The 14,001-nt window shown below is 41.2% G+C and overlaps 1 protein-coding gene across 5 annotated transcripts in view; it reads left to right on the plus strand.

Moving 5' to 3' along the window:
- Window positions 1-14,001, plus strand: part of celsr1a (cadherin EGF LAG seven-pass G-type receptor 1a) — a 96,431-nt gene that overhangs the window by 46,947 nt on the left and 35,483 nt on the right. For 4 of the 5 annotated variants that reach the window (XM_017494493.3, XM_017494494.3, XM_017494496.3 and 1 more), the window contains exons 6-7: window positions 537-617; window positions 12,722-12,879. In XM_017494493.3, the coding sequence (XP_017349982.2) occupies window positions 537-617; window positions 12,722-12,879 (239 nt within the window). The remainder of the gene's footprint in view (window positions 1-536; window positions 618-12,721; window positions 12,880-14,001) is intronic. The other variant, XM_017494497.3, reaches the window with a different exon arrangement.

The raw sequence follows: 14,001 nt of genomic DNA on the forward strand, positions 1-14,001 counted from the left end.
TTCATAGTTATACACTTAGAAGGGGTGGGAATCTGTAGGCAGCTCACACTTCAGTCAGATTTTCATTCAGGGTGATTATAAGATTTGTGTTCTATAGATTATAATATTATAGCTTCTAGCCTGGCCGCTTCCTGCTTGTATTATTATATTTTCATCCATCATAAAAAATCACAGGGCTTAATGGGCTGTCAGAGCACGTCGCACCAATATTAACATGTTCAGAATTGTTGTGCGGAAAAACACACACGTACCAATTATGCACAGGCTAACGCATGTTCCCCATAGTCATTCCACCTTATGTACTTTAGAGGTTAAGGGTCAAGCATAGTCGCTCCACAGGCGGACATTTAATGAAGGCGGACGATCTTAAAAGCCTTAAACGCCAGAGTTATCGACACTGATGTTGCTGACCGTTTGTGTCACCTCACAGTTGGCTCTGGTTTTATGTCTCTACACATACACACAGAGCTAGGAGAGGGGAGAGAGGCCTGTAGCATGGACTCTAATTGAGCCTTTCTCTCTCATGGTCTACCCAGGACAGCCTGCACCTGCTGGACGCCAGTGGGGTGCTGCGTGTCCCGCTCTATACAGCCTGGCTGGAGCTCACCCATAAGGAGGTACAGTGGCCTAGTCTAGCTCTAGCTCTGCGGTGACGGTACTGCTAACCTCTGGCTCTCTCCCTCTGCCACATACACTGCCCTTAACATTCTGAGTGCTGAACCTGGGTCAGATTTGGTGTCAGTCCTCCTGCCAGACTGAAACGGGTATGAAAGCATGAGTCCTGTTCACGCTGTCTGACTATGTGTTCAGTTTCCTTGTCTATTACCAAGGAAGCATCTCCGTGAAAAGCAGAAATGCCAATAGGGCCATCATGTATCATATCATATAGAGTTGGAGACCAGCCAGGATTTCATTTGTATCCAGCTGCAAATTGCTCGGTTTTAGTATGTCTTAAAGGCGCTTTTGATGGTTTTATTCAAGGACCAAAGATTTGTGTGAAACGGGAGTGATTGTTGTCAATGGACTTTCCTCTCATAGTTTATTAGATTTTGTTAAAAAAAAAAAAAAAAAGTGAAGTGTAGAAAACATCTGTGTAATCGCCAACTTTACATTGAAACAAAGAGTACATGGTGAGGTGCATGTAAAATGGGAAATGAATCAATTATTCATGGTTGTAAAGCATATTTTGTGTTGATAAGACCTACAGTAAACTAATGAGAAAACAATTACAGATTGAATTTCCCTGGTGCTTTTGATATTATTAGTGTTTGGCTAATGCCAATGCTTTTCCCTCAAAGCTACAAGATACAGTTGAGGAGTTGAGGGTTAATACCCTTGCGCTAGTGCAGAGCAGTAAAGTAAAGTGCTGATCTATCTAACAAACTCACCTCACATCAATCTCAAACTAGTGCGGGATAACTGAATATCAGGCCTCGTATAACTCCTCGTATAATATCCAAACTCCTGTTTTTATGGCTGTTCATCATTAGTTTGGCTTTGATCGTTTTAGCTTTACTTAGTTATACATTTACTTTGTTTTCCTGAATGCAAGAACATCTGAAATTAGTATGCTTCAGCATTGAGTATGAAGTCCTTCCGACCCATTTAACATTAACCAGTTCCAGAACCTAAAAACAATGAATCTTTCCAGAAATGGGTGACTGGATAGATAGATACAAACTCACTGCCCGGAATACCTGTACACCTGCACAAACAACGCAGTTATCTAATCAGTCAATCATGTTGAAGAAGTCTTTTTTTTTTATTCTTCAACTGTGCAGTTTGGGTGAGTCAGTGTGTTGGGGAAAACCCAATGTGGTCTTCTGCTGTTGTAGCTCAATGTTGATGTTTTGTGCATGCTGAGATGCTTTTCTGCTCACCACGGTCGTAAAGAGTGATTATTTGAGTTATTATATCCTTCCTGGCAGCTCAAACCAATCTGGCCATTTTCCTCTGCACTCTCTTATCAACAAAGCGTTTCCACCCACAGAACTGTCACTCACTCTGTGTTTTTTTTTTGTTTTTCAAACCATTCTGTATAAACTATAGAGACTGTTGTGCGTGCAAATCCCAGGAGATCAGCAGCTTTGGAAATACTCAAACCAGCCCATCTGGTACCAAGAACCATGCTACGATCAGAGGCTTTATCTTTATTCTGATGTTTGATCCGAACATGAACTGAAGCTATTGACTTGTATCTGCAGGATTTTCTTTGTATTGCACTGCTGATTAGAGAACTGCATGAATGTGTAGGTGTACAGGTGTTCCTAATAAAGTGGCTGGTGAGTGTATATTTCGACCTTGTGTGTATGGGTAAGATTAATAAAAACATTTTTTACCATGATCAAATAAAAAAAATAATAAGTTTAATGTTTAAAGAGAACGCTTACTGAAGCAGTGCTGGTTATAACACTTTAAGGACCTTTTAATTCCATATGTACAGCCATAACAGCCAAAGACCTTCTATCATTAATGAAGGCAAGGAAAGAACAGGGTAGGTAAAGGAGAGGCTAAACCAAAGGCCAAGAACACTAAGAGCTGATCTTTGTTCTCCACTGGCACCTTCCCCTATCAGAAATGGTCATGTGACCAACAGAATAAACAGTAATAATAACCATCTGGAATATTATCAGCTCCCATCATGGAAAGCACTTTGCTTCAAGGTTTCAAAAGCAGAGAGATGGATAAGAGAGAGGGGATGAGACACGCAGACCAGCTTAGAACATGTCACACCCCAGATAGGAAGGAAGCATGATGTCATATCAGGATGCACAGCTGTACCACAAACAGCCCCACACACCAAAGAGATTTCTGGCGAGAATCGGAAATAAATTTCACTCAGAGAGCGATTTATTTAGTGAGAGGGCTATTTTTAGTGCATGAATGTGTGTTGAAGTATAAACTGTGCTGATGGTATTGTTATGGGGTTGAATGTGAGAGATAAGCCTCAGTGGCACTTCATATGGAGCGCACGGAGTGTTTTGAAGAAATCAAGAGTGTGTGTCAACTGTAACCCGTAGTTGTACCAGTCTTGTCATGTAGCACATTGACACGCTGAGGTCATCACGTCCAGCCTCGCTGCACCAGTTTTACCCTCTCCTACAGCCTCAGTGTAATATCTACTAGCATTGAATGCTAACGCTTAGATCCAGTGCTTCATTGTTTCCTGAATGAAATATGACTGGAGAATGTATTGCATTAGACATGAATCACTCAGCCTTCCTTTAATCCCTCGATTCCTTTTGGAGCATCCAAACCGGGATGTAAACAGCCTCCAGCTAAGCTGTGAAGGCTAGTTACTCCGACATAATACAAGCAACCACAGAGAAAGTGTTATGTTGGCACATAGGAAGCAGTTCTGTCATCCTGAATTAAGCTTCACACAAAATATGTAAAGGATAAGATCTCTAATTTGTCTGACACATCTGCGGGTGTAATGAAAAAAAAGAGCCCCAGAAACAGTTTCCTCTTAGAGCCTGTTCTTCCTGTTTTATCCATGCATACAAACATCTTGAAAGGATTATCAGATTATGAAATATGAGCATGAACCTGGTCAGAGGCATTCAACCGATTAATCTAAAGATCAAGTCAGTTTGAACATTTAAGCTGCTCACTATTATATTGTCAGAGAGTTCCTGCCAAAGGAATGTGTTCTCAGATCACGGTCACCTGGGACTTCACTCTTGTGTCTGTCACTCTTGTGTACACTCATCTATAAATGTACAGGCTCCAATCATGTGAGAAGGGTTTTGGTATATTTTTTGTGTATTCGGTGAAGGATTGTATGTGTCATCGCTCCAACGTACCAAGCTAGTGAATGGTTATTATGGGGTTTTCACTGTGTCCCATGCCATTCGCGCTAGTTTGCACGGGAATTAGTACTAAAAATGTGATGTGATGTCAGTGCAGGACAGACATTGGTAGTAAAGTGCTACATTTACTCCGTTACATTTATTTGAGTAACCTTTTGTAAAAAAAAAGAAAAAAAAAGTAAAAAAAAAAGTACTTTTAAGAGTAGGTTTAACTGGCCATACTTATACTCTGTAATGTATACATGCCTAATAAAGACTCATTATCATTATCATTATAATTCACTCACTGACCATGGGCGAACCACTCCAGAGTTTGTTCGCAATCGGGCCGAGACCACCTGGTTGTGTTGGCGTGGATCCTTTGTCTAGATAAGAATGAATCCTGGGTATAAGTGCTTGTTTCCTTTCAGTCTAGCATATATATATATATATATAGAGAGAGAGAGAGAGAGGTCTTAATACAACAGTACATACCACCATTAAACCACAACCAATTACCACTATCAGAAACCATCAAACATGGTTAGGACATGTTCAAATCTATATTGAATGAGTCGGTCACCTTTTAGACGATTAAGGCCCTGTATTTTTGGCTTCTAACTGTTACAAAACATTACAAGCAGATAGGAAATATCCTGCATGCAGGTGCATCTTTTTTCTCTTCTTTTTTTTTTTTTTTGTCCTCCTAATGTCCCCCTGCATTTCTGTCAGGAAGTACCTGCATATTGGCTTCATTTTACTCACTCTCTCTAATCTCTCTCTCTCTCTCGCTTTCTGTCTCTCTCTCTGTCTCGCTTTCTCTCTCTCACTTTCTCTCTGTCTCTCTCTCTCGCTGTCTCTCTCTCTCTCTTGCTTTCTCTCTCGCAGTCTCTCTTTTTCGCAGTCTCTCTCGCTGTCTCTCTGTTTCTCTTTTTATCTTCACATTCACAGCTAAAACGACTTCATTGTCTCACTTTGTGTGTTGCATTCCTCAGACTCTGTTTAGCATGACTAAACAGCCATGGTCACCTGACCTGAAAATGTGCACAGGACTGCTTTGTAATCTAATTTATTTATTTATTTGTTTAACCAATCCACCTGCTCCCACGTTTTCTAATGAACCTAGCATATACTAAAATATTAAGATGGAAGTTATTTTCAACACTGTACCCCTGAGCAGTTACCGAACATCAGTATGAATACACGAATGAGTACAGTTCAGTTTACACCAACATGTCCAGTGCTCTCTATATCATGTTAATCAGTATGGTGCCATGAGCTTCACACCTGACCTCTGACCCCATGCCTCTGCCTGCATGAGAATTAAAAAATGCCCACCTCTAACATCAGTGTGATTTATCAGTGCTAGGCTGTCTCTGCAGTGTCTTAGTAGGCATGTACTTTAAGCTCCTTTTTTTTTTTTCAGACTCTTTCATATAGTATGTGATGAGTGATGGGAATGTTCTGAGATATATGAGATCGCTTCCTGGAATATGAGACATATTTTGAGAAAGATTTTCATGTTAGGGTAGGTTTATTTTTATTTTTTTGGCAGGTTGTAACCAGTATTAATCTTTGCTTATGTTTGTTTTTTTTTCTTTGTGTGGAGAGGCATGTCAGGTGAAGTGTGTGTTTTTAGGTGAGGTAAACCAGTCAGTGAGGTGAAGTGGACACCAGCTGAAACTGGAGAAGCCTGTGTAGTGTTTTTTTTTTCCTCCTTCCAGTTTGTTCATGTGTTAAAGGAACAGAAGAAGACAAAAGCCGCTGTCCATCTGCATCTCTGTGGAACATGGCCGAGCATTGATAGATGGCCTTGTTATAGAGACAAGGTCTGTGTAACATATAGGTCTGAAATTATGTCTCTTGTCCTGTGGGGAAGAGAACAAAATGGTGCTAGGTGTATGTCTCAAGGCTGTGTTTGGCAATGTATGTAGGTGTGTGTGTGTGTTTGTGTTTGTGTGTGTGTGTGTGTGTATGGGGTCAGGCAGTTTCCTTTTAATTATTCACAGCTCTAGGTTTACACTGCCACAGGGTGGGTGAGGTAATGGTGTTTGAACTTTGCGTATAAAGGCTTGGGGGAGGACACCATTGTGAAAACACAGTCTCACATACGCATTGCTGTGATGCCAGCGCCAGACGTAGTGATTGTTTTGTAACTGAGGAAATGGAAGACATGAAGGAAGGAGAGGAAAGAAAAGAAAGCACCGGCGGCTGAGTTTCCTCAGCCTAACCCAAATAAAATCCTTTATTTATCTTCCTTCTACAGCGCCATTTTGTGTTTCCTGTACTGACCAACAGCCCATAAAAAGACAACACACACATACACACTGCACTCTTGATTAGCATCTCTCCACTACATTGCGTGAGAGAAGTCAGGTTTTCTGTCCTGACCCTTTCTGCTCTTCGGACCTGCCTGATCCATCCTGATTCCCTACCTCTGGATGGAGCTCTCATCAACTGGAGGCTAGATTCTGCCACTGTGGATGACCCCGAGCAGTGCAGCCTGGAGATTGCTGAGGATGGTACCGCTTGAAGTACCATGGAAATGGTTTTGGTTCCAAATGTTCAGTTCCACATGCATGTTCTCGCTGTGGTTGCTGGGACTACGGTTGCTTCGATGGCCTTGGGACTGCAATTACCACATAAAATTGCACTCAAGTCTCCTTTAGTGTACAGTGGACTAGTTCAACAAACAGACTTCATTTAAAAACCATAATGAATTTTCCTTTACTTTCACACTATCCGTTGTTACCCAGACGAGGACGAGTTTCCTTCTGAGTCTGGTTCCTCTCAAGGTTTCTTCCTCATATCATCTTAGGGAGTTTTTCCTCGCCACCAGCTCGCTCAATAGGGATAAATCCACACGCTTAAAATCTGTATCCTGTGTTTAAATGTTTCTGTAAAGCTGCTTTGAGACAATATCCATTGTTGAAAGCGCTATACAAATAAAATTGAATTGAATTGAATTATTGGGTAAACCAATGTTTCCTTCTGTATATTATTCTGGATTAGTGAATAATCCAAAAAAATGCAACACTGACATTCTACAGCCGTTTGTATGACAGGCCAGATTAATGTAACAGTATATTTCTACTTGTCAGCTTTGACAAGTTTTGTTAAATCTGAGGTTCCCGCACAAATAAAAGTGTCAAATCAGAGAGTTTGTCAGAAACTTGAGCCCAGCCTTTGGGCAAAACCACTGCGAGTCGCTAAAGCCATGCTCTCGTGTAACAACATGTAAAGATAGCTTGGTTTGTATTGAGACTGTGAGCCTTTCCCAATCTTTATCACATCTGCCTGAACACTTCAGTACCACCTAGTCCCTGGTAAATCCAGGTTCCAGTCTCGAGCAGGTTTGTTGAGTTTTAGGGAGCATTTTGGAATCCATTCTGCCCACTGAAACAGGAGGTTTCGCAGAATTTGCGCAGCATTTCATTTGGGAACAGCACCAAGGGTTGGACAATTGAAGTGAACTTTAATTTAGTAGTGATTCCTTACGGTTGTGGTTCTCTGGGCTGAGGTGATCTTTGTCCTAGCTCATCCTCTCTCTCTTTGTTGTTAGCTGTGGAGATCAAGTGTGTTACTATGGCTCCAGGTAGCCTAGCGTCCCCCGAGACGAGGGTTAGGAGAAGTGGGAATTGTCAGCACTCAGATGAGGGGGATTGAGAGGTGGAAAGAATGAGGAAAGGAAGGACATACTAGAGGCCTAGATATTGCTTAATAACTTCAATATGATTAAATTAACAGTGAGTTTATTCAGATTACTGGCCGTTTTGTTTTTTTTGCATAAGCATGAAACTTCGCAAAGCCGTTGCCCAGCCTACTCTAACTGATGAATTACTAGGCTAACTGCCTAATGCCTAATATTGTCTTTACATGTTGTCACAGCCTGATAAGCAGTGTTTATAACGTTGCCATGAAATGGCTAGAGAGTCATGATTTGATTAATATGTTGACATACTTGGAGGGCGCATGTCGAAAGATGAGATAAATGAGATAAAATCCTGGCGTGATGATGGACAGAGGTTGCAATGAGTACAGCAGTGTCTGGAAGGATTTTCCATCGTGTTCAACTCAGGTGTCAGTAGCCATTGTGATTTCCAGCCAAAAGCATTCTTTCTCAACACAGCACATCTCCAGAATCTAAAAACAATCAACAGTGACGTAGCAAAGTGGCTAAATTATACGCCACATGTTTAAGTAGTGCTTATTTTCAGCTGGGTCAAATTTGCCTCTGCCAATCTGGGGGGCATGGTGGCTTAGTGGTTAGCATGTTTGCCTCACACCTCCAGGGTTGGAGGTTCATGCTTCAATGGTTTCCTCACCAATCCAAAGACATGTGTTGTAGGCTGATTGGCATTTCCAAATTGTCTGTGTGAATGTATGTGTTTATGCCCTACAATGGGTTGGCACCCCATCCAGGGTGTCCCCCACCTTGTGCCCCAAGTCCCTTGGGATTGGCTCCAGGTTCCCCCACGGTCTTGTGTAGGATAAGCGGTACAGAAAATGCTAAAAATGTCTAATTGTACTGTACATACAGTCATTTTGTAGGTACGGAAATATTTAAAAAGTACACTTTGCTGTTTTTACTTCTGTTAAAGGACAGTATTATCGTGTCCACGCTTTACACTGTCGTGTCAAGTCGAGATTCAGTGAGGCTGGAATGCAGCACTAATGGCGGATCTGCTTATTTCTGATTGTGGTCAATGAAGAGCTTAAGAACATTAAGACAGCTAGACAAATAGTCAAATATACACTCATTGTCCCTGTTAAAGTGTGTGTGTCATGTCAACCCATCTGCTGCATTAGTGCACAGTGTCTGCGGGACCCTCATCCATTGAGGAGAAACCCTATCCAACATCTACCACTCCCGAACACCTGAGGAGGAAAATACCACCATTACTCGAAGACAAAGATAAGCTGCTGTCGAGTCCACACTCTACTCTGTGCACTACAGCTAGGACTGCTTCCTTATCCACATGAATTCATTCCATTTAAATTGACCAGGTTTTGTGGTGTATTAAACATAGGATGAAGAAAGACAGAACGAAAGTTTGGAATTGTAGGGAGGTGACTATGCACAAGCTGACACCTGTTGGTTTCGGGGGCCAGAAGGCATCTGGAGTGAAGCCACAGATAGATCCGTGTGTGTGTGTGTGTGTGTGTGTGTATGCATATAGTTAGGGCTGTCAGAATGAATTCCTGATGTTTAAAACAGATTTTTGGACAAATGACCAGCTCCAGAGATGCTATCATGGATGAAACGCTCGTTCTAATTTTGATAAGCAATGTAGTAACTTGATTCCTAATCCTCCATGGTGTCAGTCAACAGAAATACTGTGTATCTACTTCTCAGGAAGCTGTCAATGAGCCACGTTGTCACTTTCTGCTGCTCTTTGGTTTTTCTTAACTGCTTCCTTGTTCCCATTAGTACACAGATGGAAAAAGGCGACTGTAACCTTTCACATGTGCGGATCAGCACAAAGCAGCCGTTATAACCAGTGGAAAGACGGTTATGCTCGTCTCGCCTATGGCATTCCTACTTCATTTGTTTATAGCCAATTTTTGACATAGCCAAGCTATTAAGTTACCTTCTGATTATGCAAACTGAAGTAATATTATTCCATTCTCATGTTGGTTTCTCTACAGATAAATGCAGACTCGCTGCATGTCCAAGCATAGCTCTCGCTCGCTCTCTCTGCTTGTAATGCATGTTTGGCATCCCACATGTCTATCAGTGTTAGGTGATGCCAAAACCACCAAAGGAGAGCCTGGCACAGCTTTCTGCGGGGTTTGTGATGCTCTTCTGCATGTCAGCACTGTATTCAGAGGGCAGCTCAGCACCAGATTCACAAAACCTGGAATTGAATGGAGCTGAAACTTTGTAGGTCTCAGTGAAAGACTACTCCAGATCTGGATTAGAGGAAACATGACTTCGAACCACAGTTGGTCGAACATGAGAGTGTTTGTGGTTCCAATCCGTTGACATTTTATTCAGCTCAACATCATTATTATGTAGGTAGCACATTGAGTTGTTTAGCAATCTTATATTAAGATAAGTACAAATCTGCTGCCTCAGGTGACTCTGGGTAATGTTTTTTTTTTAATTTATTATCACTCTAGACACAGGAGGTTTTGTGTGTTCTCGTGCTTGCTTTTCAGAGACTGCCAGTAAAGCTAATCTAATTCAGATTTTAACCAGACCTCGAATCTTCCTCTAGAATCAGAGATGCTCAGTCTGATAAAAAAAAAAAAATCTAAATAGAGATCACGAAAAACTATAAAAGCCGCACTGTTCTTATAATAACACATGGCACTGTGCTAAGTCTTGTTGTAATGACACGGTCTTCAGTACCAATCTCAGCATTTTTAGACAATTTATCATCCCTGTCTGTCGTGCTCTTTCTGCTGGAAGTTGTCTACAAGGCAGCATTTTTTTCTCCTCTTTTGGTAGCCAGCATGTTGTTATCCTACTCCCCTGAGAGCTTGATTAAGAGGTTAGATAAATGACTGGGTGAAATCAAGCGCTCTGGAGCTTAACTATTAATTCAAAGCTTAGAGCATGCCAGTGGGGCTTAATCGCTTGACCCTGCTTGCTGCTGACTGTGTAGTACTGTACAGTACATGGTACCTGCTTATGACTGAGCTGGCACACACTCAACAGTGCTCTTAGATTCCTAGAGGAACTACCGTTAAAAGGAAGTGGAGTTTGTTGAAGTGTTCGCTTAAAGGCTATTTCATGCTTAAATACCACCATTCTTACTCTTGGTTGTTGAGTGTGTTTGTGGTGAGTTAGTGTCTTTGGAGGGTTAACCACAGCCCACGTGTCTCATCCACTTCCATCAGCACAGGCGTCAGTTTCGCACCCTGTCATACCTCCGTCAGAGGGATTCTAGGACTACAGTAGGTGAAAGGGAGGAGCCAAAATGGCGCCCAACTTCAGGCTGCATCTCTGCGTGGGCTTTGTGCCAGCATCCCTGGCATGCTTGGAAAGTCTTTGACTCCCTCTCTCTCTCTCTCTTTTTTTTGTCTTGGTGCATAACCAGTAGTCTTAATGAGCTTTCAATTTTGGTCACTTCCTACGAAAAGGACATGATCTTACTGCTATTTCGAAAGAATATGTGGGTGAGATTTCCCCCAGGCAGGATATGACACATTCACCGTACAATGGAAAACTGAAACAGAAACAGTGATTGTGTGAACATCACTCCATAGTTTGTCTAGGAAACTTTCATTAGCCATCTCATGTAAGTGTATGAAAGCAAGGATTTCCTCAATCTTTTTGCCCTTAATGAACTCTTTAATGAAATTCGTTTTATATTTGTGTATATTTTGGAAAATGATGTATCAGTTTACTAAACTAATACAAAACCAAATAAGTAATATTGTATGTAAGCAGGAAACAATTTCCAAACAGACAGTATTGGAGTCGGGTGTGAAGCGTAAATGGGCCAGTAGTGTGTGCACGTAATGTATATGAAGATATTTACGATTCAGAAAAGTTGATGCATTTTTATGTGGACCCCATAGCATAAGAAATGTGGGAAAGAAAAAAAAAAAGAAACATGCTAAATATCAGTGAACAAAGTATTACTGGGAAAAATAATGAACTAAGAAAAAAGCATTGCAATATATTATTAATTCAGTTCCATTTTTAGAGAAGCATGTGCTCCTGTTGTCTGGATGACACCGAATGCCTGGCCATTAGCCAGTTTTGTTTTGTCTGGTCTCCTGCATAACACCCCCCCCCCCCCCCCCCCCCCAAAAAAAAAAAAAAAAAAAAAAAAAAAAAAAAAAAAAAAAAACAGTATGGCTGGTGATAGCCATCTGGATAATAACTCACGCCCTGGTATCCTGCTGCTAAAGCGCTGAAACAATGCACCAAAATATGAGCATGCAGCTTTTATCTCTGCAGCCATTAATCTGCTATTTTAAGGACTTTTGACACACCGTGACACACTCAGCTCTTCAGAGGCTTTGTTTGCTCCGCTTCCCTGATGGGAGTTTGTCTTCCTGCTCACACCTTGATGGTTCCTGTTCCCCACGTTTTCTCTGCTACTGCACTTCCTTAGAAAAAGACATCAAATGCTGAGAGTTGAAGAGAGCCCACATGAGCGAGGGGTGTTTTTAAATGTGCGAGACACCAGAAAGCAAAATAAGCAGGCTAAAAGCAGGCTGAGCGTCAGAGGGCTAATGTTGTCTGGTTGTTGAAAAAAAAAATTCCCGTCGGAAAAAGAGAGAGTGTGTTTTGGTGGTGGAAAAAGGGACGAGGCTGTAGGTGGGGCAGTGATGTGGCTGATAAGCTCTCTACCGTGGAAACTGTGCCATGCCTGGACCCAACTTTCCTTTCTCTATAGATCAGCCTTTATCTTTCTCTCATTTCTCCTTCACTACATTTTCTATTCATATCTCACTTTTCTTACTTGATAAGTGTACGGTGAATGAATTTGAAGGAGCGTGTTTAAAAGTTCAACAGCCTGCCTATATATGTATATATATATAAAACAACCAAGAACTGTTGTTTTTTTCATCATTTCTTAAAAACAGTATTAGCACTGTGCACATTGTATAAAAATGAGCTGTACTAATATATAATGATTATTGAAGAATGCATTATTTAAAACTCCATTTAAATCCATTTTTCCCAGCTGCTTGAAATCTACATGTATTTCCAATTAACTCACCGTTTGCTTTGTCTCTTCAAATTGTTGTGTTGCCATATATTTCATCCTAATGGTAACACATGTACTCTCCAAACATATTCATATTTCTAGGGCTAATAGAATTATTTCTTATATTATGCAAGGTGATTTGCTGTAATAATTTTTATTACAGTATGCCTCAAGTTTTTAGTTTCATGAGTTTGGACTGACCTTGAGACTGTGCTCTGTGTGTGTGTGTGTGTGTGTGTGTGTGTGTATGTGTTGCAGCCTAACATCGGGCGCCTGGGGGTCCCGAATGGTCCTTCGGGGGAGAAGGTGGCGGTGGTAGCAGTGGATGACTGTGATATTGCCATGGCAGTGCGCTTTGGGAGTCAAATCGGGAACTACTCCTGCGCAGCACAGGGCACACAGACGGGCCAAAAGAAGTTAGTACCTATTACACTCTCTGTATTTATTTATCTCTCTCTGTCTTTCTCTCTCAGCATAGAACACCTTTAAAAACTGAACTGTTGTGGAAGAGCACAACTCCATTTATATGCTTTCCAGTGACAAACCCACCTCCTCACTGCAAATCACTATAAATCTATTCTGACTGATCACTGAACACTTCTATACTGATGGGAGTTGGCTCTTCCCGGATGACCCCGCCCCCATCGACAGGGCACTGAATAGTTTGATTAGTATGAAAATGATATAAATCATATGCTATGCCAGTCACAATCAACACGTCTCTACCCAATTGAACACCTGTGGGAGATTTTGGAGTAACACGTTTTAATTGAAATTGTCACTTGTCTGTAATTCTTTTAATATCTGGTTAAACGGCTTTACACCTAGAGATTAAGGCAGCGGGTGTGGCTGCATACACAACACTGCGTTAAAAGCACTTCAAACAAATGCAAATAAAAAAAGAGCTAGAACAAGTGTCCTCAGTCTGATAGGCAGCAACCTGCTCCATTTTGTACCAGCCTGCTCCATGCACGTCACTGAGGGGATCAGGTTAAATGTTATATGCAAATGTGTTTTTAAATAGCTCTGTGTGCCATGCATATAGCACGTACAGGTGCATCTCAAAAAATTCGAATATCATGGAAAAGTTCATTTTTTCCCATAATTTAATTCAAAATGTGGAACTTTCATATATTCTACATTCATAGCACATAAAGTGAAATATTTCAAGCCTTTTTTGTTTTAATCTCGATGATTACGGCTTACAACTCATGGAAATAAAAAATCCAGGATCTCACAATATTCGAATAAAGAATTAATAATACAGAAATGTCAACCTGAGAAGAGCTCTAATCAGCTAATTAACTCCAAACACCTGCAAAGGTTTCCTGAGCCTTTAATCTCTCAGTCTGGTTCAGTACACACAACCACAATCACGGGGAAGATGAAAGTAAATGTTGCATTTAATTTGGAAATCAAGGTCCCAGAGTCTGGAGAAGAGTGGAGAGGAACAGAATCCAAGTTGCTTGAAGTCCAGTGTGAAGTTTCCACAGTCAGTGATGATTTGGGTTGCCATGTCATCTGCTGGTGTTGGTCCA

Source organism: Ictalurus punctatus, chromosome 19, assembly GCF_001660625.3.
Source record: "Ictalurus punctatus breed USDA103 chromosome 19, Coco_2.0, whole genome shotgun sequence".
NCBI classification, from domain to species: Eukaryota; Metazoa; Chordata; class Actinopteri; order Siluriformes; family Ictaluridae; genus Ictalurus; species Ictalurus punctatus.